The 24,948-nt window shown below is 47.0% G+C and overlaps 1 protein-coding gene across 2 annotated transcripts in view; it reads right to left on the minus strand.

The window, feature by feature from the left end:
* Positions 1-24,948, minus strand: part of MSL3 (MSL complex subunit 3) — a 197,423-nt gene that overhangs the window by 38,011 nt on the left and 134,464 nt on the right. For both annotated transcript variants that reach the window (XM_085622581.1, XM_085622580.1), the window contains one exon: positions 13,474-13,583. In XM_085622581.1, the coding sequence (XP_085478707.1) occupies positions 13,474-13,583 (110 nt within the window). The remainder of the gene's footprint in view (positions 1-13,473; positions 13,584-24,948) is intronic.

The raw sequence follows: 24,948 nt of genomic DNA on the forward strand, positions 1-24,948 counted from the left end.
GCTGCAACGTTTAGGCCCTGTTCTTGTTCCCAGCTGCCCAGCAAGTAGTGGGCAGCTGCTACGTTTAGGTTCTGGTGCGACCTGGACCCTAATGTGATGGAGGTATTATTGCGATTCATGCTAATGTGATTGGGTGCTAGGAAATGTACTGTGTATAGCATGTGTTGCGCACCCTGTGTTTAATACCTCTAAATGTGTTCTTTTCTGCCTAGGAGGTTCTTTTACCTTTTTAGGGTGATGGTAGGGAGATTGTACTTCCCTGTGTTATGTACGCCCCTAGAGTAGTTATACTTAGGTGGTTAGGTCTAATGCTAGACTGATGAGAAATTGCATAAATGTCTTTATGCCCCTGTGATGGATGCAGGATAGGTTTTATACCTGATGCTAGTGTGATGACACTGAGGTCATTATTGCGCCAGTAGTTACTGGTTGTGCTCTACCGTGCTAATTTGTGTTACAGTTAGTATATGTCCTATATGTACAAATTGGTGATTTGTGCTGATTCTGACAGTGGCCCATGTGGCCCTGTCCCGTGTAAATAGTCCCTTGTAAAATTCTGCCCAGTGCCAGTTGGCACAGTGTAAATTGTGTGAATATTATCTAATGTGTTTTGGTATAATACAAAGGCTATTTTTATATATAACCTTGTGTGGAGTTTATTTTGTGGTGGGCCTTGGGTGTTGTTGCTGGGTGCGCGCGCAAACGCTTTACACATTGCCTCCGGGATAAGCCTGACTGCTCGTGCCAAGCTACCAAGGGGGTGAGCAGGGGTTATCTTTGGCGTGTAACTCCCCAGCCCTGACTAGAGTGGTGGTTTCTGCCTGGCTTTGGCGCAAGCCCTAGCCAACCAGAAATCGCCATTTCTAACACATAGTCCCCGACGAGAACACAGTCTTTGACACAGGGATGTGGAATTCCTATAGCTCGACGCCCAGAACATATTTTTGGGAGTCAAGGCAAACAAGTTTTCATGTGTATTTTGTCCTTAGGACAAGTAGGCCCAACCCCATGCAGCACAAATCCTTTGGCTGCCAGTTTGCAGTACCACATTTTGGATCAGGGAAGGGCACTGTCAGCAGTTAAGGAAATATTTTTGCCCATATATTAATGTTGTTCAAACGTGTACTTATGGTTCATTAAGTGAAAGCCTTTATTATTAGGGTGTGAGCTCTAACTAAATGTTGTAAGCTCCGACTGCACTACTGACAGTGGTTTCAGTATAAAAATGTGCACACACGTTTTCAAAGTTTAGCAATATGAGGCTATGTATAATGCTGAGAATGTTGTGGGGAGTGTCACCTTCCCACTGAACAAGTGCGCACTATACCCAATGAAACACTTCGGTTTCTTCACATAGTTCAATTTATTCATTGAAATCAAGGGTTACTCCATACGTTGAGCTTCAGCAACTCATTAAACACTTGAAACTCGTATCCATAATCCACTTTTATACATAATATTAAGTATTCAACTTCATATGTCCACCCAATGCATTTCGGGTCAATCAAATCTGACCCTTCTTCAGGGGTCTGTAACGAAATGAAACAGGCCCATTAAGTTCACTGCACGTATTAAATCTGAACAAAATCAACTGATTAGTATACAGGTGCAATGCAAAATAAATAAATAAATGAGGAGCAAACAAAACATTTAGCCCGTCAAAAAATCAAGAAATACAACAATGAAAATCTCAACTGTGGTGATTAATGGAAAACAGAACGACTGCAACAAAAACTATAAGTGCAATGTGGTGACCATTGGTAATCACGTGTATAAGAACGACCTAGTGGAAATCACCCGTGTGTTAAGCGAACGCGATATTCAATTAATGAGATCTAAGTATTCAACACCGACCAGTTTACGACAGGAACGGCGTAGTTCAACTTCGAAATGCCTGAGGTTTGGCTATCTTTATGCGCTTCTGTGTATATCTATTGGACAACTTACTGGGGACCGGCGGGTCTCGTTCGCAGTGGACGCTCTGAGATCCAAGTTGGAATACGCGCTATCTGATGTAACGTGAAATGTAATGGGTCGACAAGATTCATAAGATCGTGATCACCTGATACAAGGGGAGGGGCTCAAAGGTGACGTGTCGTTGAAAGACCAAAGATATTGTGGCCCACGTAAACGAGTGTGTCACGTGATAGGGAAGATAGCGACTTCAATGAATGTAAGCGTGTTGGGTTGAATAAAACATGATGAAAATTCGCTTACATCAGATAGCGCGTATTCCAACTTGGATCTCAGAGCGTCCACAGCGAACGAGACCCGCCGGTCCCCAGTAAGTTGTCCAATAGATATACACAGAAGCGCATAAAGATAGCCGAACCTCAGGCATTTCGAAGTTGAACTACGCCGTTCCTGTCGTAAACTGGTCGGTGTTGAATACTTAGATCTCATTAATTGAATATCGCGTTCGCTTAACACACGGGTGATTTCCACTAGGTCGTTCTTATACACGTGATTACCAATGGTCACCACATTGCACTTATAGTTTTTGTTGCAGTCGTTCTGTTTTCCATTAATCACCAAAGTTGAGATTTTCATTGTTGTATTTCTTGATTTTTTGACGGGCTAAATGTTTTGTTTGCTCCTCATTTATTTATTTATTTTGCATTGCACCTGTATACTAATCAGTTGATTTTGTTCAGATTTAGTACGTGCAGTGAACTTAATGGTCCTGTTTCATTTCGTTACAGACCCCTGAAGAAGGGTCAGATTTGATTGACCCGAAATGCATTGGGTGGACATATGAAGTTGAATACTTAATATTATGTATAAAAGTGGATTATGGATACGAGTTTCAAGTGTTTAATGAGTTGCTGAAGCTCAACGTATGGAGTAACCCTTGATTTCAATGAATAAATTGAACTATGTGAAGAAACCGAAGTGTTTCATTGGGTATAGTGCGCACTTGTTCAGTGGGAAGGTGACACTCCCCACAACATTCTCTACATTTCAAAGACACGGTTGGACTCCGTGTGACACAAGAAGCGCCAACATGAATGTTTGAACTTTGATTTATAATTGAGTGCACCAGGATAATTCAGTTTTGCTATGTATAATGCTCTCAGAATGCTCTCTGTGATGCAAATATTTGCAGAAGCTTGAAAGCAAGATTGATGATAACTTGCTTTCAAAATAAAATGTTCATAAAAAATATAAAAGCAAGAATAAAACATGTTGCTTAACTACTGTAAAATTTCAGGTACCATTTCTTTGCAGCATCATTTAGTAACATGTTTTTATTCATAATGGAAAATCAGTGTAACCAGTTTCAATAAGATTATGGGAAACAAAAATAAACAAGTATTGGCAAAGCCAGTAGGTCTGAAACTGGTGGTCAGCTTTTTAGTTTTGTCAGTGTGTGACTTGTTTCGGCATGGTTTTGTAAAACCTTATGTGGGAGCTGCCGGGCTCTCATCATTACAGCAAACATTGGCTAAAGCAAAAATAGTTTTTTGGGCTCAAAAAGCACACACTGCCACAGTAGTTACTGGCACTGAACAAAACTACTTTGTGTGCCGATATGCTCCGTGTGCAAGAGCAGAATGCGGTCACTCACAGTGAAGCAAGCTGATACAGCGAGAGATACAGAATTTTAATAAATTCAGAAGGTACGGTCAACGCCAGACCAAATTAAGGGCCCAATACTTAAAGAAAGTCTAAAAAATGCACCAATGGCATATGTCCCTGCCTAAAGTGCAGCTATACAGCTTTCGTAAATTCCCAAGAATTTACAGAAGTAAGATAATAAATAGTACTCATAGAAAATATACGTGAATTGCATTTTACCATAAACAAATATGCATGTGTAGATTTGCTCATGGTAAAATCTGAGTGTTTGCAAGTTCAATTTCCCTCCAACCACTTTTTCCCCAACTCAGGAATAAAGTTTACGCATGCCATTGTCAGGTGTACATTTCCAACATTTCTCAGTATGGGAAAAGATTAGAGAAGAGTGGTTGAAAACCCTTGAAACATGCAAGGTAGTAGGTTTGCACAGACTCAAAAGGGCATTCTCACTCTGGAACTACTGCTTACCACTACCTTCAGCCCCAGTATGTAGATCTGTGGAAACGTGGCAACATAAGGGGATTTCAAGTATTCAAACACTATCATGGTATGAGCCTTTGCATAATCCGAGTGGCTATTTTGGAGCACTTATATAATTAGATTGCATCCATAATTTGTCGCTGCACTACATGGCACTAAAGGGGCAAGTGGATTTTGTTACAGGACAAGTAGATTTATGAACCAAACTGCCCCATGGACAAGTAGATATTTTATTAAATTCCAGACCCCTGAATTTTGCCGATTGCTCCATGCGTTTTGACTCCCTATCTTCAAGCGTAGATGGGAAGAAATCTGCAGACTTGCTCGAGGAGCACGAAGCCTGGACGAGCAAGCTTTCTGGCGAAGGATGGGTAGACAGAAAAGTAGGATCCCCTAGACCCACCTTGTAGCTCCATGCCACCGTCCTAGAAACCACTAGAGCAGATATCGGCTTCTGAAAGCCATCGAGAATGGAATCTCTCAAAGCCTCAGTAAAGGGAAGTAAAGGCTCTGCGATAGAGAAAGGAGAATGGAGCACCTCCATCAGGATATTAGAATTTAACTCGGCTATAGAAAGAGGCAATTTCAAGAGATGTGCAGCCTTCCTGATCATAGAGTGACATGTGGTCAACTCATGCGTCGGTAGAAACTTTGGAGATGAAAGCTCCCATTTAGGAGAGGTGTCCAGGGCACTAGACTACTGTAGCCCCTCAAAATCCAGGGCAGGATACACAATATCTCCTTCCTCAGTCTCTCTATGCTCCTCCTGGCACTCTTCTTACTCCAATAGTCTTTGCGCCTCTCTCTGAGACCTCATCCTTGGAACAGGCGTCGGCGGTGCCAGACGCAGAGCCAGGGACTTCGGGATCAGAGTTGAAGGAAGGGCAACAGGAATAGGACTCGAAGCCTGTGGAATTCGAGTCGGCGCTGGTTCGGAACCAGACATCACCGGGGATGAACCATCCAGAGGAACTCGCCCCTCCAAAGACTGCAACGGTGTCGAAAATCTCAGGGTATGAAGAGGCCAACTCTCTGGAGCCATAGGCATGAGAGGTGCCTGAGGAAAGTGAGGTGGCAAACCTCCCAGGGATTATGCCAATGTACCCATGGGGTCCAACAGGCGCACCAGTAGGGTATGCAGCATTGACGAACAAGCCAAACATCACATTAAAAAAATGCAATGGATCCGAACGTGGCGTCAGGAACGGAGAATTAATCGGATCCGGTACTACAGGCTTTAAAGCCGCTCAAGGAGGCACTTAATTCGCCTCCAGCTTTAGTGCTGGAGACCCCGGAGCCAGAGGTAGAGTGGTCGACTTCGGGAACGGTGAAGGCGTAGCATCCCTTGGAACCGGTGGAGTCACTGCTCTCGGAGATGGGTCCGGAGTTACCTCAGGTGAACGAGTCGGAGAGATCTCATCCCTTCGATGACATCTGGGACACGGAGACACCGATTTCGGAGTTGCATCCTTCGATAAACAACGCAGAGAACCTTGGTATAAATATTAGACCCTCAAACCAAACTTTTCCGTACACCTCTGGACCTGTGGAAGACTCCGAACAACTGGTGTGCTGCCCTGCAAGAAGGATTGCTACACTGCTGCCTGAGTGAGAAAGACTGGACCTGCATATCTTAAACCCACCATCATCAGAGCGTCTCCAAAGACTAGTTGGTGACCGCCTCAGTGACAGCAAAGGCTCAAACCACCTTGAACCAAGCACCTGGGCTCTGCCTGCTGTGACTCGTGCACTCCAAGTGGTGCTACCCCAGTTCTGCACCCTTGGCGGTGGGCCTGAAGAACAAGTTACTTACTTTCGGTAACGATGTATCTGTAAGAAACATTAGTTAGTTAGATTCCTCACCTTAGAATATCCCCAGGCGTCAGGCTGGATCCGGAAAGATTTTTTGTCAGCAATACCCCTTGCGCGTCGCTAGGCGTCGTCTGTCGTTGGCGTCGTGCGCCAGAATGACGTCGGAGTGCTTAGACGCCGCCCTCGCGCGCTGACATCAGTTCTTGTACATAGCTTTCCGCGCCAGGAACTCTGAGCCATGCAAGAGACCGACACTGGTGCCAAAAAAGTCTAGGGCCCTGAAAAGGATAACCTTAACCCTAGATGTCGGTTCACAGAACGGGGAGGATGGGTGGGTCGGTGAGGAATCTAGCTAACTAATGTTTCTTACAGAGACATCGTTACCGAAGGTAAGTAACTTGTTCATCTGAAAGAAACACGTTAGTTAGATTCCTCATCTTAGAATAGATACCCCAGCAATACCCACCCCGGTGGTGGGTCTGCGAACCAAGATCACACCAGAAAGTCCTGGAGAACAAAACGGCCAAAGAAGCAGTCTCTCCGGACTTGGCTGTCCAGGCAATAATGCTTGGCAAACGTGTTTAGCGAGGCCCACGTTGCTGCCTGACAAATGTCCTGCAAGGGGACTCCCCGACCCAGGGCAGTCGTCGCCGCCGTGGCCCGAGTGGAATGGGCCCTCAGCCCAATAGGAGGTTCCTTTTTAGCTAAGGAGTAACAAGCTTTGATGCACAAAACGACCCACCGAGAGATGGTCCGCTTGTGCACCGCCCGCCCGTTCTTAGCGCTCACGTAGCCAACGAAGAGTTGGTCATCCACCCGGAACTGTTTTGTGCGGTTCAGATAGAAGGAGAGCGCACGTTTTGGGTCCAGACGGTGGAGCCTCTCTTCCTCTTTCGAGGGACGCGGAGGCGGAAAGAAGGTGGGCAGCGTAACAGACTGCCTGATGTGAAAGGCAGTCACAACCTTAGGAAGGAAGGAAGGGCGAGTGCGGAGCACAACCTTGTCCGGATGAATAGAAAGGAAAGGAGGCTTAGAAGAGAGAGCCTGGAGTTCACTCACCCTTCTAGCAGAGGTGATGGCTATCAGGAAAGCAGTCTTAAGCGTCAACAGACGAAGAGGACAATTATGAAGTGGCTCAAAGGGAGCATCAGATATGTCAAAACAAGATTCAAATCCCACTGAGGCATTACGAAAGGGACAGGAGGAAACATGTGAGTAATGCCCTTAAGGAATCGAGAAACAACAGGCGATTTGAAAAGAGAAGGCTGATCAGGAAGCCGAAGTAAGGCAGAGATAGCAGAAAGATAACCTTTAAGAGTGCCCAGAGCAGAGCCCTGCTGGGCCAAAGAAAGAAGGAAGAGGAGAACCTCAGAAAGAGGGGCGGAAAGGGAATCCACAGCTTTTGCTGTGCACCATGCCACAAATTTGTTCCACCTACAGGCGTATACCGTTTTAGTGGAGGGACGCCTGGCTGCCAGAATCACATCGCAGACTTCAGGAGGCAAGTCAAATGGCATCAACTGTCGCCGCTCAATCTCTACGCATGAAGGTGGAGACTGGACAGGTTCGGGTGAAGGACCGTCCCCTGCTGCTGCGACAGAAGGTCCTCCTGAAGAGGCAGTCGTATCAGGGGATCGATTGACAGACTGAGTAGCTCGGGATACCAGTACCTTCGTGCCCAATCCGGAGCCACCAAGAGGACTTGGGCCCGGTCGCGCCCGATCTTCTTCAGCACTCGGGGCAGAAGTGGTATAGGCGGAGAGGCGTACAACAGACCGCAACTCCACTCGCGACGAAAAGCGTCCCTGAGCGAGGGACGCCTTGGAAACTCCAACGCGCAGAACTGCTGACATTGCGCGTTCTCTTTGGTGGCGAATAGATCTAAGCAAGGCTCTCCCCACTGCCGAAAGAGGCCTTGCGCCACGTCCGAGTTGAGACGCCATTCGTGATCCATCATGCACCGGCGGCTGAGTTCGTCTGCTCTGGCGTTCAGAGAGCCCGCCAGATGTTGAACCACCAGGGTGATGCCCTGATGTTCCAGCCATGTCCAGCGGCGCAGAGCCTCCTGACAAAGGTTCCACGACCCCACCCCGCCCTGTTTGTTGCAATATCACATGGCGGTGGTGGTGTCCGTGAACACCTGCACCACACTTCCCCGCACAACGGGAAGGAATGCCTTCAGTGCAAGTCGGATCGCTCTCAGCTCCAAAAGGTTGATATGGAGTCGAGACTCCGCCGGAGACCAGAGTCCTCTGATCTCCGCCTCCCCCATATGGCCCCCCCCATCCCAGGAGGGACGCATCCGTCACCACTACGTGCTCCGGGTGGGGTAGGGAGAGGGATCTGCCGCTGACCCAATCGCGGTTCGTGAGCCACCACTGCAAATGTTTTGCAGTGCCCTCCGCGATCAAGACATGGTCGGACAGGTTGCCCCGATGCTGGGCCCACTGAAACTTCAGGTCCCACTGCAGAGCCCGCATTCGCCACCTGGCGTGATGTACTAACAGGATGCAGGAGGCCATCAGACCCAGAAGCCGCAGCACCAACCTGACCGAAACCCGGGATAGAGGCTGAAAGATGGGAATCAGAGCCTGAATATCCCGGACCCGCTGCTCCAGAGGATAAGCCCGGAACTGCGCCGAGTCCAAAACCGCCCCGATGAAAAGGAGCTTCTGGGAGGGACTAAGATGCGACTTCGGCACGTTGACGGAGAACCCCAGCAAATGCAGGAGGTCGGCCGTAGTCTGGAGGTGGGAGACGACTTGCTGGGTCGAGCCCGCCTTCAACAGCCAGTCGTCGAGATAGGGGAAGACTGGAACCCCTGATCTGCGCAGATGAGCTGCGACCACCGCCATCACTTTCGTGAACACCCGAGGGGCACTGGTGAGGCCGAAGGGGAACACCGTGAACTGAAAATGCTCCTGACCCACCGTGAACCGCAGGCAACGTCGGTAGGCCGGCAGTCCGGGAATGTGAAAATAAGCGTCCTGCAAGTCCAACGCTATCATCCAGTCTCCTGGATCCAGGGCAGCCAGAACCTGAGCTGGGGTAAGCATCTTGAACCTTTCCTTCCGGAGGAAAGCGTTGAGGCTCCTGAGGTCCAAGATAGGGCGTAGGCCCCCTTTGCCCTTCTTGGGAACCAGAAAGTAGTGGGAATAGCAACCACGACCTACTTCTGGACCAGGAACGCGCTCGACGGCCCCCTTGGCCAAGAGGGCTGCAACTTCCTCCCGTAGAAGATTCAAGTGATCCCCCGACATGCGGTGGCACTGCGGTGGCATGGCTGGAGGGGTCATCTCGAAGGGGAGGGAGTAGCCCTTTCGGACGATTTGCAGCACCCACCTGTCCGACGTGATGGAACGCCAGTGGAGCAGGTGATGGCAAACTCTGCCTCCCACTGGCGTGGAATGGGCCTGAAAGCACGGACTAGGAGGGCTTTGAGGCGGGTGCTGCCGGGGTTGACCCCCGGTACCGCCTCGGCGGAATCCACGTCCGCGTGCAGGTTGGTCCTGCGGCCGGTGGTTAGGCGGACGTGAGGGGGCGCCCCTTCCTTGGCCACGAAAGGGACGAAAGGCGGAAGGTTGCGGTCGCGGCCCCGAGAAGCCCAAGGACTTGGCCGTAGCCCGGGAGTCCTTGAAGCGCACCAGCGCACTATCCGCCTTTTCGGCAAAAAGGCGAGTGCCATCAAAGGGCATATCCATGAGGGTGCTCTGGACATCCCCTGAGAAAGACGTGGACCGCAGCCAGGCGTGGCGGCGGAGCGCCACCGTGGTTGACATTGCCCTACCCGGCGAGTCTGTAGTGTCTAGTCCACATCGAATAGCATGTCGTGCTGCATCCCGCCCGTCGGCAAGAGCCTGGGCGAGCCGCGTCCGGGCCTCCTCCGGACACTGGGGCAGCACGTCCGCCACCGTATCCCACATAGAGTGAGAATAACAGTCCAAGAGGCAAGCGGTATTCAACGACCACAGTCCCGAATAAGGGAAGAGAACAGCTTCTTACCGAACTGTTCCAGCCTCTTGGATTCCCGATCCGGGGGAGAGGACGGGAAGGAGGATTGGGAAGTAGAGACCTGGATAACCAGGCTCTCCGTGGGGTGTTGGGACAGAAAAGTGGGGTCGCCCGAGGCAGGGCGGTGGCGCCGGGCCACGTTCCGATCCACAGGAGGTACTGTGGAGGGCTTGGACCAGGTGCCCTTCAGAACGTCCACTAGTGCCTCATTGAACTGCAGCAGAGGCTCCGAGGAGCTTGCTGACGGTTGAAGCACTTCAGTGAGGAGGTTAGTCCTCACGGCCACAGCAGGCAGCTCCAGCCCAAGGGCTTCGGCCGCCTTGCGCAGCACCACGGGAAATGCAGCACCTTCCTCCGAAGCCACAGTCGGAGGAGAGATGAAACCAGTGTCCGGGAGGCGTCCAGACCACTGGCATCCCCCAGCTCATCTGCCCAGTCCTGAGATAAGTTGGCCTGCATGGCCAGAGGGTCCTCGGACCCCTCCCAGTCGCCCCCGTCATCCGATTCCTGAAAAACAGGGGGAATAATCGGAGCCGGACGGTAGATAAAATTGTCATCCATCGGCGTCGGCTGCGGCGCCGCAGCGGCGCCGGACCGGGGCTGAACCGGGGAACGGCGTCGTCCGGAGACGGCACCGGGGGTGGAACCGGTGTCGGCGCCGGCGGAGGAGGCGTCGTGAGGTCGACCGGTACCGACTGAGATCCAGGCCTGGATCCCACGGGGACCTGCGGCGTCGGGACCGAAGTCGACGACGGCACCGGGGCCGGAGCCGCCAGCTCGCTATGTCGCCCTGTCGAGCCCACGGGGCCCGAAGGCACGCCGGCAGGCGTCGACAGCGGAGCCAGGCCCCTCATGGTCGAGAGGAAGGCACTGATCTCCGCCGGAGTCGCGTCAGTCCCAGGGACCAGTGGGTATGGGGACGGACGCGGCTCCTGCGGCTCCGGCGGAGCCGCGGGGGTGGTACCACCCGGACCCTCGACCGTGTCGCGCGACCGGCGAGGGGATTCCGAAGAGCGGTGTCGTCTCTTGGACTTCTTACCATGCTTCGACTTACCCGAAGACTTGGAACCCGACGAGCGGTGATGGTGGCTGCGGCTCCGCGACCGGTCCTTCGACCTCCTCCTGGCCTGGGACCGTGAACGGCGCGGAGCCGAGTGTCGGAGCTCGAGAAGCTTGCGGGACCGCTCCTGCCTAGCATTCGAGGTCAAGGCCTGGCAGTCGAGGCACGACTCCGCATCGTGGTCGACCACCAGGCAGTAAAGGCACCGGCGGTTGTGGTCCGTTACCAACATCAGTCGGTGACAGGAGTCACAGGCTTTAAACCCAGACATCCTACTGGCACCAGTTCGAGTCGAGTAGACAAAAGAGTCCAAAAAGTTTTAGTCAAAAAGTGACTAAAGGGGTAAGCTCTTCCCGGATCGGCACTGTGTGGCACAGAAAAAGAAGAACTGACGTCAGCGTGCGACGGCAGCGTCTAAGTACTCCGACGACGTCATTCTGGCGCACGACACCGACGACGGGCGTGGAGCCGCAGACGAAGCTTAGCGACGCGCAAGGGGTATTGCTGACGAAAAATCTTTCCGGATCCAGCCTGACGCCTGGGGATATTCTAAGGTGAGGAATCTAAATAACGTGTTTCTTTCAGATTGTGCTCTGCAAGCACAGCTGTAGTCTCTTGGGCAGAATCAACGCAGCTTGATGCATCAACTCGGAGCACCGCATTGGAACCACCGTTGCGCGACACATCTCCAACACAGGACCTCACGTTGCACACCTTGGTGTAGGGCACTCACCATGCTAAAGCAGGGCCTGGAATTGCAAGCCCTGTCAACCGCCTCAACGTAAAACCATCGTTGCGCAACGCATCTCCGAAGCGGGACCTCACGTTGCCCGCCTATAGCTCCTTTGAATTGCCACTGTGCAAATTATTCTTCATGCTGGATTTCACAACACTCCGGAACCAGGATTTAAGGTACTTTGGTCAGCTGGTTTAACTTTGCCCCTGTATCTGGCATGTGCTCAATTGATGTTGGTCTGAAAATGTGACTTTGAGGGTGGTCCGGTATGACCATATAACCACAGTTGTTGCTCTATGCACTGTTTTCACTTAACTTTTTAAAACTGCATATTTGAGGTTCTCCTGATTGGATTTTTATAGTTTTCGACTCAATTTATTAGATTTCTCTCTATTTTTCTTAATTGGTGTGGGACTTTTCTTGTGTTGTGTTTTCACTTTATTACTGTTTGAAGTGCTGCATAAATACTTCATAGACTGGCTCCTAGTTAAGCCTGACTGCTTTTGTGCCAAACTACAATAGATTTAAGCACAGGTTAATTTGGGGTTTACTTGGGTTTCGCCCGGACATGGAGTGTACTTTCTGCTTGAGTAGAGCTTCACCCCCCCTCAACCAGTAACCCAATTGCCTAAACTTGTGTTCAGTGATGAGTCAGTACTTGTGTTTGTGCAGTGCCATACAGTGATTTTGTGTAACACTAAAATCCAAGATTAATAATTTGATACCATTTCAAGTTGCTTTTAAATTCTTCTTGATTGGCTCTTTTCCTTTTCCAAATTCACTCTCATTCCACCTTTCTGTGGCCACACCTGCAATGATGGAGTTTGAGCTTGCCAACATGTATGTCTACACTGTGGTTGAGTTCAAGCAGTTTTGATAGGAAAGGGGACTACCAACCAAGAAAGGCACCAAGAAGTTGAAGCTTCAGAAGCTAAGCTAATGAAAAAACTAAATAAATCCTGAACCATATAACACTCTGCTTACCCATCCTCCCCCACCACCAAAAAACATTAAGTGGAAGAAGAACACAGAACAAAAATATTCCTAGGTATATGTTAGACAAAATTATCAAACATTATCTTAATCAGCAAGGTAGATTAAATCAAAAAGAAGATTCATTCAGCATTAAGCTAAAACAGCCAGCAGTCCCACAGCCACCAATATTGTACCAAAGCCTGCATTTCTCATTCTTTCCTTCCAAAAAGGTAAGGAAATCTATATATTTCTTAAGTATAGCTCACATGCTATAACATTAGAGCCTGTTCAATGAAGAATGTCTATGTATGATATCCTTTGCTAGTTACTTCCTTGGAATTCTTGTCAGCCTTTAGAAGTTCCCTTACTAAATAAGTGATTTCAGCTAAACTCATTCGTCATCAAAGCCTCATTCGCACAAGGGAATTACTTTACCCTCATACTAATAGAGACCCTCTTCTTTAAAGAATACTGCATCATGATGCAGTAACAACACACTTCTACACTCTAAGAAGCCCAGTTCTCCCTTCAATCACTCGATGACTATCTTAGTCTTTGACCCCAGTGGCTCTCAGCAAGGTGTTAGCTACACAAATACCACATACGTACATACATAACACAAACCTTTTAATAGCTTGTGAACATGAAAAGGATCCAATGATGTAGAACTATGTTATTTAGGCACTCAAATTGCTCTCGCATTGTGACTTGGCATAGGAACTGCTGCTATATGCTGCTCGCTTTGTAAAACAAAACAAAAAGAAAAAACATTACGTCATGTATATTACAGACCAGAAACTACGCAAAACACACTGATTACCTCATTTAATTCGTTGTTTCTTCTACCTCCAAACCCAGCAAACACAGTGCTTCCATCTTTGCTTGGCGTCAATGTGATAGGTGAGGATGATCCACTATGCACAGGGGTTTCTTAAAAATAAAAAGGAACAAACATACATTTTGGTCCTCCCCATGTTGAAACAAAGCCCAACATCAGTTACTATGTTCAGTTTTTGACAGTAAACAGAATGTAGAATGCACAGGTTTCAATTACACCATGTAGGTATTCAGAAAATAGTGCATCTCTTAACCAACTAAATTCTAAGAACGCAAACTTTTGAAAGTAACTGATATGCTCTGACACCATATTTTCGGTGTAATAGGGCTATAAAAAATCAATTAATATGATAGAGTGGCTATGAAGAGATGAGAGGAACTGTTGTTGGTGTTAGTGAGGAAATCCATGGAAAAGAAGGTCATTGTGGGAGTGTCAACAAAGATTGCAGAAACCAGGTGCCAACAGTGCTAAAGCCATCCATGGATTGATAAAGTATATACACATAACATAGCTAAGCTGAAAATGTTTAAATGCTCTGTAAATATGAAGAAATTTGAAACTGGAGGGTAAAAATTAAGTTGATATCTTTAGCTTGACTAGAGGAAACACCAAAAGTACTTCAGACAGTAATATAGATAATTAGTGGCCTCATTTGAAGCACTAGCATGCCCCAACAAAAAGAGAGGATGCATTAAAGGCAAAATATACAAAGCAATATCGTGGAGCATAGCATATAGCTTTGTCTTTTAGAAATTAACCTAAATTCTGAAAAGCTCCAACCTTCCAATTACAATTATAATTTCAATTTTTGTTTGTGAATTAAAGAAAATATTTCATAATTTGTGTATTTGTTTGACGTTTACTTGTTTCTGTAGTTGTGTATTTGTTTGAGGTTCACATCCTAGAAGTTGTTTGGGGGGGGGTCCGCCCTCCACTAGTGATTCAGTGAGGGTCCACGGAAGTCAAAAGGTTAAGGACCACTGCCTTAGAATATTTCTCAGGTGTCGGATTGGATGCGGAAAATCTTGAGCAGTACTCCTGTGTGCCAATAGGTGACATTGAACGGCTCCGCATCAGCTGCACAGATGTGATTTGCGCAGTGCCTAAATAAGTACTACCCCAGCATGCTGACATTAGTTTTGTCTCTACAGCGGATTGCCTCCTAGACCATAAATTACCATGATTGAACGTGTAGGGATCTAGAACATTATCCCTACTCAGGTTCTGTCATGAACCTCCTACTACTTTTCGTCGATTTAAAAGTGATTTATACGGATCCCGATTCCAAATTATTGATTACAGACCAACTTATTTAATAAACATTCTTAGACTAGGTCTTTTTTAATTTCTTTGTATTGGAAGTTATTTTTCCATTATCACATAGACAAATACAAACATGCATATGTACCAACACTTCACTATATCAACATTTGACTAAGGCATGTGGACAAATACAAAACTTGACCTAGACGAATATGAAAAATGTGAAACAATTCGGTGTGACAGTGTGCGTAAACTCAAAACGAATGGTCAATTCCAGCATTAACTGACATCTTGTGACGAGATGACATAGTACGTAACACATATGTGACTTATTCAATTTTCAATTTAAGCTTTATTTCGACCAAAGAGGTCATAAAAGCTACAAAACAAGAGTGACATTAGTTAAAAAAAAGAGTGCAAATATACAACGTATTTGATCAGGATGGACATTAATGCAGCCAGCTGGTCAGTTAACACCTTCTGTCTAAAATACATATGACATATTAATAGTAATACAGTACTTGTAAAGGCTTTCGATTTTCTTGCGCTGACATCCAAGGTTTAATAGTTAAAGTGCTTGTGCATAATAGTTCTGGCATCAATACTGTTATAGCTTTAGAATCTCAGCTGTCCTGTGTACAATAAAAGCTGTATCTATCTGGTAAGTGCTTTCCACCATATGAGCCAGGCCTGACCCAAGACCTTTGCTACACAGCAAGAGAAAAAAGGTCTAGAGTCTAATTTGAGAATGCGTAGTGCAATATGGTGCTCCCGTACACCAAGCTGCCGGCAAAGCAGTCTCAGCCATTTGGCCCGTAGTGTTTTATACGCCGGCCAAGCAAACAGTAAGTTGGCAATACTTTCTGTCGGGGCCTTCCAGCATGGGCAATTTTTCTCATTGTTTGTGGACCATTTTGCTGTTACTTCACAAACAGGGAGTGATCCATACCTAAAATGCATGTACATTATTCTATCTCTCGGTACCTTAATTAAATCTAAGTAGGGCTCATAATATCTAATTTGTTTGTGAAAGTAGAATTCTGTAGTCAGTTTGCTCACATTGGATCTGCTGATCTCTCGTTGGTCCACCCATTCCCAGTTTAATTTCCTCTCTCCCTGGGGGTTCCTGGCTAGCCCAGCAGCCACAAAGCCCTATTGCTAAAGGCGTTCTTTTGATGTCACGTATCTAGCCTATTTTCCCCCCAGTATCTAGGCTGATAATCTCAGCAAGGGCTTCTGCATAGGGAGAGAGCCCGGGGTCCGCCTAATGCAAGCCCAGAAAAGTAGGGGGCGTAGCCTAGCTACGTCACCTATTGACTACCTACCCATATCCATTAATGACGGGGTGAGGGGAATGTATTTGGGTGCTATGACTAGATCTCTTAGAAATTTATATTCTGATCTACAGAGCACATCTAGATTGTCGAATCCCCAGATTTCTGCTCCGTAAAGGGCGGTGCTAACCGCCTTTGCATCATATATCTAAAGAGCTGGAGCTACAGGCCTAGGAGTTCTTTCACTATTGCTCCGGCAACGCGTTTGTGTGCCATCAGCATCTTGCCTAGGTGGGGTCTCCAGGTCATTTTATCGGAAAGTCGTACACCTAGATAATCAAAGGTGCCAACCTTTTCAAGGGGAGTTCCGCCAAGGAAAGCGCCGTTCCAACATGGCCTGTGGGAATTAAAGGCCATAAATTTGGTTTTAGTGCCATTTATGACCAGTCCCCGATTGTAACAAAAAAGATGGAATCTATCAATTAGGCGCTGTAGCCCTGCTGGGGTCTTGGATATCAACAGAGTATCGTCTGCGAATAACAAAGTTGGTATCTTTTTGCCCCCCAGGGTGGGCCAGTCTGCTGGCTCCTCCAAGAGGAAATCCACCACCCCATTCACATTCAGGGAGAAAAGGGTTGGAGCCAGAACACAGCCCTGTCTTACTCCTCTATTAACAGGGATGCGCTCTGTAAGCGGTCCCTGTTCTTCCTACCTAACCCGGGCATAGTTCTCCTCGTGAAGCCGGACTGACAAATTGAGGACGAAGGGAGGGGGGTGGGGGGGGAGGGGTTAATACACATTTCTCCAAGCGTTGCCCATAGCCTGGGTCTGGGAACCAGGTCAAAGGCAGTCTTCAAATCAATAAATGCAAGGTAGAGACGGCCTTTGCCTAGCACCACAACCTTCCAGTAAATTAAAAGGAATCTGAAAACTTGGTCCATTGTCCCAGTCTTTGATCTAAAACCAGCCTGGAACTGGGAAAGGATATGCCCTTCTTCACTGGAATCAAGCTATCCTGGCTGAAGAGGGGTGAAACCCCGAAACCGGTCCTAAGATGCTTGTTTCCAGTCCAGAGAGTACCTGGCTTGGCAGTTCGGGCTGGACTGTTCTCATGAAGCACAGGGTCAAGACTGATTTGCATATGGCTGGGTTCAAACTGGAAAGGCATGGTGAGCAAAAAACGATGGATCTACGCCCAGATCTCTGGACTGGGATGAATGTATGACATTGTTCTGCATTCTGTCCATCAACTGTTGTTTTTAGGTCTCGCCTGAGACAGCGCTTTAGCGCTGCTCTGGCGAGACTTATAGTAAGCGAGTTTTGGAAGTGCAAACAGTGGCTTTTCAGGCCTCCAAATACAGTGCATGTGCGCCGTCCGGGCGCGCGCACCATTTGGAGGCCTGAAAGCACTCGTTTGCTTTCACTTTCGCGGCCCACACGGCCGCTTTGAAGTGTGAGCGCGATCGCGATCACTTACATTTCGCGGGCGCTTTGATGTTCTCAGTGAGCCGCGAGGCCACTGCGAACATCAAAGCGCCCGCGAATCAAAGCGCCCGCGAAAGACACGCCCTCCCCTTCGTTTTTTCGTCCCTGTTATATCCCTGTAGATACCCCCGTTACCTAAATCTGCAGTTCAGTCAGATGGGGCTCTGGTACATGAGACGCCCACAAGCGCCCTGAAGCATTACTTCTCTCAAAAACCTGCAAAGAAAGCTGTTGGCACTGAAGAGCGCACAATTATCAAACCGGCAGATAAAGAGGCAAAACATTTAGCAGACGCCTTTCTAAACGGAAAGTGCCTCCTTCCTCTCGGCTTCATCGCATGAACCTCTGTGAATGCTAAACAGGCCTCCATTGCTGCAGTTTTAATGGAAAGCGTTTCTCTCTCTTTAACGCGGCTGGCATATTTCTGAAGTACTTTGTATGGTGCCGCGAGCTCCGGTAAAATCATGCGTGTTCCGTCATTTGTTTTATAGAGTAAAATCCAGTGTGACATCTGATTTGTTCACTGTCTGTAGTACATATTTCGTGCAGCAGTTCCTAACATGTAAGACACTCCTCTCTGCCACTTGAGCTCACGATCCCAGCATGACTTTTACACCTGATTTCATGAAGCGCTTACGCCTGGCCTGCAGCGCCTAACAGACACGTCAAACGCTAGGCAGCTATCTGCAATGTCACTTTCCACTTGTGTGCGATATGGCCAATGCCTCGCGCTGAGGGGTGTAAGTTAGCAGCGCCTCCATTAGTAACTGCCTCCGCGGCCTCCCTCCCAGGCCTGCCAAGTTCTCTCAGCCTCGAGTGGGAGCTAAAAGCCCCGCTGTCGCCTCTTGGCAACGTAAAGCGAGATATCCCCGCACCAGGGCCTGTCCGCCGCTTCCTGGAGTGCCTTGACGTTTACAAGACGGGACGCAATAAAAGCATCCTTATCCATAACAGATAAGCGCAGCGGGCTTTTCACTTGTTCCACAACTACTTTTCAGCATTCCTACATATCTAGCCCAGAAGACAACAAGAAGACGTATTTACAACTATTCCAGCCAGCTCGTTATTGCGATTTCAACCTTACTAGCAAAGTAGCATATGTCGTCATCTGTGTTTATTTTCAACCACCGTATAAAACATCACTTAAAATCTGGCCATTTTAAACATTATTATCGTGAAATTAGACTACTTTGTCAATTTTGCGCAACCCCAAGCTAGTGCAGGTGTAAATTTGTTACAGTCAAAGTCTGCTGTCACGCTGAAAATCGTTTAATTGCTAACTGCACAGTTTTATTTTTCTATCATTTTAGGCCACCGCCAACGCAACTGCACATACAAGACCATGGGAGCCTTGCTTTAATTTCTCGCGTCACTCCATCCCTTACAAAATTAGCTTGCGAGGTTATTTTGTACGTCACGTGCCAATCACCTGCACTAAATGAGGCGCTCGTGCCAACCCCCTTGACCCTTCATGTAGGATGCAGCAATCACAGTTACATTTTGTGGAAGGGAAAGAAAATTAGCCGATACGCAAATATTTTCTAATGCCCGAGGTGAAGACTGCAGGCCCAGGTGGGTTACGTACTGTAACCAAATTACAAAATAAAATCCAAGATCACGCTAGAATAAAAAAGAGATATCCAGGAATCGAACCCTTGAACATTTATTACGCCACATATCTCCCCTTTAACTAAAACACAACAAATCTAACGTGTGGTTTCATTCTGAAATCTGAAAGCTGCGTGTTAGGCATCTTGACGTGACCTGTGACAGAAGTGTCAGGGTAATTATTTGTGATATGAACAAGACAAAATGCTCTTGCGTGTACAATAAATCCAGCATGTATTGTTGGTGGAGTTACTAGTGGAGTGTAGGCCTTCTTGCACTGTGATAACATGAGTAGCTTTCTGTGTGCAGCTGGTACTGGGAGGCGGATTCGTGGTGCCGAGACTCTGTTGCGGTTACTGGAAGTGTGAGTTTGGGCTCCTTGGTGAGTTGGGGCAGGAGTGTCGGACTTTGTTCACTTTGAATGCAAGGAGCGTGCAATTGTGTTACCTACCCTAAAGGGAGAGTCGTACCGTTCCAACACGGGGCGCTTGTTTGCTATATCATAACCTATAGGAGAGAGTTTCGTAAGCCAGGGGACGTAGCTCCGTGTTAGAGCGCATGCGTTGTATGAATGATGCCCCGGGTTCAATCCCCGCATTTCCAGTTGGTAATTTTTTTTATTAATTAATTCGGAGCTCAGAATAAATATACTTATATTTTTTATTTTACCCACCGGATAATGTGACATCGTGTTTCAGTGTTTGTGAGAGAAGTGCAAGCAGTGACGTCCTATAACAGCCCTCGAATGCTTTGGATATTTCTGTTCTGTGATGATTTATAGCGAAAGGAAGCGGACTTGACTAGATTAGAAACACTGCTCATGTTTGGTATGAGATTAAGGTACGCACTTCATTTGTAAAGTGCCACAATACTGCTGTGTGTTGTAGGCGCTTCACAAGCGGCATGCCTTTATCTTTAACTTGCAGTTTCAACACTGCATCTCACTGTGGGGTGCCTTCCCTCCCACCACCAAAGAAATGCCTGTAATACAGCAGAAACAGCCCTCTGGTGGTCAAACAATGCTCCGCACAGGCCTTCTGGAACTTTGCTTCCATTTGCGTTATAAACCCTCCCCCACCCTCCCAGCACAAACGCAGCAAAAACACTCCTTCAGGGGATTGTCCATGCTCCAAGCAGCCCTCCTAAAACTTGGCTCCCAAGCTCTACCATCCGCCTCACCCGGTCCGCAGATAGTCAGCTGCTTTGAGTGGTGTCTTTATGTCACTTTAACAATCATTTCCACCTCTCGAGGACACTGTATGCTCAAATGAAAAAGCTGCTCAAATAATACTAATCTGCTTTAATGGGTTACGGGCTCCTTTTAGGCAACAGGGAGGCTTAAAATCCCCTTTAATTTCTGTTAAAATACCAGGTCCCTCCCCCACCTGATCCCTTCCATTTCACTCTACAGAGATTGGATCTGGAGCAGGAAAGAACACGCTAACCCACCCCCCCCCCCTTCATTACCCTACCTTGTTGTTTCCATCAATATGTACAAGTTGATGAAAGCCGCATATACAGCTCCTACCAGTGATAACGATCTTAACCAAGAGGCGACGTTTCTCTGTATTGTACCACTGCAGACTCCACATCAAACACATCTACAAACTATTCAAACGTTTCACACCACTCCAGACTTCTTGGCGCATCATTCGGACTTCTTCCGAAACCAAGGTGTGAACGCTTTTCAAACACATTCAGCTGAAAGGGTGCCACGGCAACACTGATAACTATCTCAATTAGGAGGCTAACTTTCAGTTTATTGTAGGATTGCTGTTTCCTTTCACAGCAGATTCCTAAACAATTTAAACTGTTAGGCCACTCCAGACTTAGTGGCACACTGTTTTTTTTATCCTTTCTTTTTTTCTAAAACAACGTCTAAAGTTAATTCAATGCCTTTGCTAGTTTTCATTTTACATTTTGCTTACACAAACATTTACATGTAAAAATGCAAGTGCAGAATGCTTTACTCACTATTTTGCTCGCATAGTAAACATGAACTCACCATAACAAGCATTTGCAATGCAATAGGTCTCGCAGTTGTTAAGAGTTTGAGCTATTGGCACTGTAAATGGCAATGCCTTTTATTTATGTGTGGGTTTTTAAAACATAAATAAAAGGCATTGTCATTTACAATGCCAATAGCTCAAACTCGTATAAATGCGAGACCTATTGCATTGCAAATGCTTGTTGCATTTGTCACCTCAAGGGGGACGGGTATGCCCAGGTGTAGGTCCCGTGCTCTCCATGCCACTGGAATCAAGCTACCCTGACTGAAGAGGGGTGAATCCCCGAAACTGGCCCTAGGATGCTTGTTTCCAGTCCAGAGAGGACCTGGCTTGGCAGTTCGGGCTGGACTGTTCCCATGAGGCACAGGGTCAAGACTGATTTGCATATGGCTGGGTTCAAACTGGAAAGGCATGGTGAGCAAAATAACGATGGAATTAGGCCCAGATCTCTGTACTGAGGTGAATGTATAACATTGTTCTGCATTCTGTCCATCAACTGTTGTTTTTGCATTTATCCCCTTCTTCAAACCATGACTGAATCCTATGCAGAAGCATCCGGCTGAAGACCTTCTGCATAGCATCAATCAGACTTATTGGTCTGTAATTAGCAGGGTCATCCCTTTCTCCCTTTTTAGGTCTCACCTGACCCAGCGCATGCGCTGGTCTGGTGAGACTTATTGAGAGGGCTCCAAAAAGTGTTACCAGGCCAGCCTAGGGCTACAGTGCATGTGCGCGGGCGCGCGTGCCACACTTGACCGCAATTACGTTCACTTTCGCGGCCGCTTTGATGTTTGATCGCGATCTTGTTATTTTTTCTTTGATAGAATACATTATTGCATTTCAAGTAGGGGCTCATCTCCGTAGATGTGAGGTGATTCTGGAAATGTGCATTCTGCCCGGTCTGTGCTCTGGAGCTATGCACTGCCCCAGTCCTGCAGAGGTGCCGTGAGATTGCAACCCAGCGTCCCAAAAGCTTAACACGCGTTTTTTTTAACATAAGTGCTATAAACAGCATTGAGATGAGCTGTAGCGTGTGAACTGCAAAAATGGGAAGACGCAGACTACATTTTCAATCCCAGCTCACGTGCTTAATAGCATTGTGTGGTTGTGGGCACATCACTTCCTTCGCCAGTGTCTCACTATCCTAACTTGCCTCCAGGGGAAGTAGTAATGGCCAGTAATGTATGCTTTATAATGAATTTACATGAAATATGGGCATTTACGGGTAATAAGCGATTGAAATAGGTCAGTTTAAACATGATCTTTCTGTGTCACCGATGCAAAGGTACTGTGAAGCACAAAATGGCAAGCAACTTTTGCACCAAAAACCAAATCCTTCCCTAGATTGGGCCTCCTTTGATCTATTCAGATAAGATGGGTATAAATCCGAACACCATACTGTGTCTGTAGGAACAGCTTTAATTCCATCTCCAGCTTAAGCCTGCATGGAGAGCATCAAATTCAATTTAACTGCTAAATAGCAGCCAATGAGAACCAAGCAAATGAGGCAGTGATCCCGTGGAATGGGAAACAGACTACTTCCATCAGATATCAGTCAAGACCGAAGCTGGTACTGCCTATACATGAAACATACAAAAGGTGATGGGAGGGATGATTGTAACAAGTGAACCATTGGCAATCGCTCCAGGTAGAAGTCCAATCCATCGTTGTTTAGCTTACCATGCCACCTCACATTGAATCCAGCCATATCCAAATAAGTCTTGACCTTGCTCTAATATTAACAGTCCAGCTCGAACTGCCAGGCAAGTCTCCCCCGAAACTAGAACACAAACAACCAAAGATCGGTTTCACACTAATTGGGGCTTATCAGTGGAACTTGGTTCCAGTGGCATGCCCAAACATGGGCCCCTTGCTCACTGTGCCACTGGAACTAAGATACACTTGACTGATGAGCCCGAATGAGAGCAAAACCAGTCTTGGATTGCTTGTTTTTTGGTTTTCTGATATGGTATGGTGGGCAAAGGAACAATATGTCAGAATGCTACCCCAAGCGGTTGCCAGTGGTTAGACTTGTTGCGAGTATTCCTCTCATCATCTTTTGTGTGGTTGATGTACCACCTGGACGTGCACTGTGCCATATACTTAGACATGTTTTTGTTTTCAACTTTATACAGTGTGAATGTGGCCCATGGGCATTGCAGAGCGCTGTACATTTTCACCAGTTATATTACACAAGGTCATATTCATTTTTCATTATTTTAGGCACAGGGAGATTAAGTGATTTTTCCAGGATTACATGATGTTAAGCCTATGCCGTGGCTCGAACCTGGTTCCCCAGTTGCCAAGTCGGGAGCAATGGCCATTATGTTACATGTTGATGACAACTTTGCACGCTGCCAGTCTGACACCTTCTGCAAACATGAGACGATCACTGAATGTGGGTGTTATGAAAAGGATCAAAGGCATCCAGGAAATTGGTTTAAAAAAGGATACTCTTTTTGCAAGTGGCACTGGCACCGCCTTTGCGCCGGCTGCTTTACCTTCTGTTCTAGTACTGCGGCTGCTGAAACAGACGAGACATCAACAGCGGGCCAGGGCGGATCGCAGTGCTTCCTTCTGATGAAGAAAATCATTGGGAGATTTCACCTTCAGGGAGACAACCTGTCCAATAGTGAAGAAATCTTGCTAGGAAGTAAGGTGAAGAGAGGGCAAGGAGAAGCCGCAGCTTCCCTGAAGCCTTCAATGCTGCTCTTGTCAAGTGCTGTGCTGAGGCTGGGTTCAAACTGGAATGGCGTGGTGAGCAAAAAAACTATGGATTTAGGCCCAGATCTCTGTACTGGGGTGAATGTATGACATTGCTCTGCATTCTGTCCATCAACTGTTGTTTTTGCATGAGGGCAGCAATGCCGGCAGTGCTCAGCTCATTGCAGTCATCAATTTTTTAAATAAGAAGTGCCAGGGCCCAAGATGTTTCTCAGGAGACCACTGCAACTTTCACCACTTAATGTCCATGCAAGCCGTGCAAAACGCCAGTACCAGTCATCCGTATTTTCCATTAAATTCCAACAACTGTGAAAAGTTGGACTATTCTGTGTGACCCAAAGCTATAAAAATGGCATGAGCACCTTGGTAGTGTTATTATTTTTTATAGTATTTTTGAACACTTTGCTTATGTGCTTCTTAAAAAATAGTATGACTGCACCACCTTGTGGTGGACCTTCATAAATAGGTAAAGGTGCCACGAAATAAGTGCCAGTGCAGAGCACCGGCAAAAACTGCACAAATTAAGCACTAGCACATTGTACTCTTGGATGGTGCCCATGGTGCCCATTGAGCATAGAATGCATGTAAACCCCTCTCTGTCACCGTGCACAAAGTACCAGCAAATCGTTTGTTTTATTACATGAAAACTATTCTAGAACTCTTGTAGAAGTAGAGATTCCATTCAGAGTCTGTATTAAAACATATGGAACTTGCAGAAGGAAGAAGGACTCCTTTTTAGGTAAAGACCAACTTCTATTTGGGGGCCTTTCCCTATTGTCCAGCCTTGATATTTTGTATATAATGAGTAACAAGCCTTTGCAATGCAATAGGTCTCGCATTTACGCCAGTTTGAGCTATTGACATTGCAAATAATTATGCCTTTCATTTTGGTTTTTGTTTCTAAAACAAAGAAAAGGCATTGTCATGTATAATGCCAAAATCTTAAGCTCGCGTAAATGGGAGACCTATTTATTGCATTGCAAATGCTCGTTATGTATGGGGACCACTTGAGCACATTTCCATGACATTGGAACAGGTGCTCCATCGGCTATGACGTTTGCTAATAATAAGATATAACATGCCCAGTGGCTAGG

Source organism: Triturus cristatus, chromosome 8 (assembly GCF_964204655.1).
Source record: "Triturus cristatus chromosome 8, aTriCri1.1, whole genome shotgun sequence".
NCBI classification, from domain to species: Eukaryota; Metazoa; Chordata; class Amphibia; order Caudata; family Salamandridae; genus Triturus; species Triturus cristatus.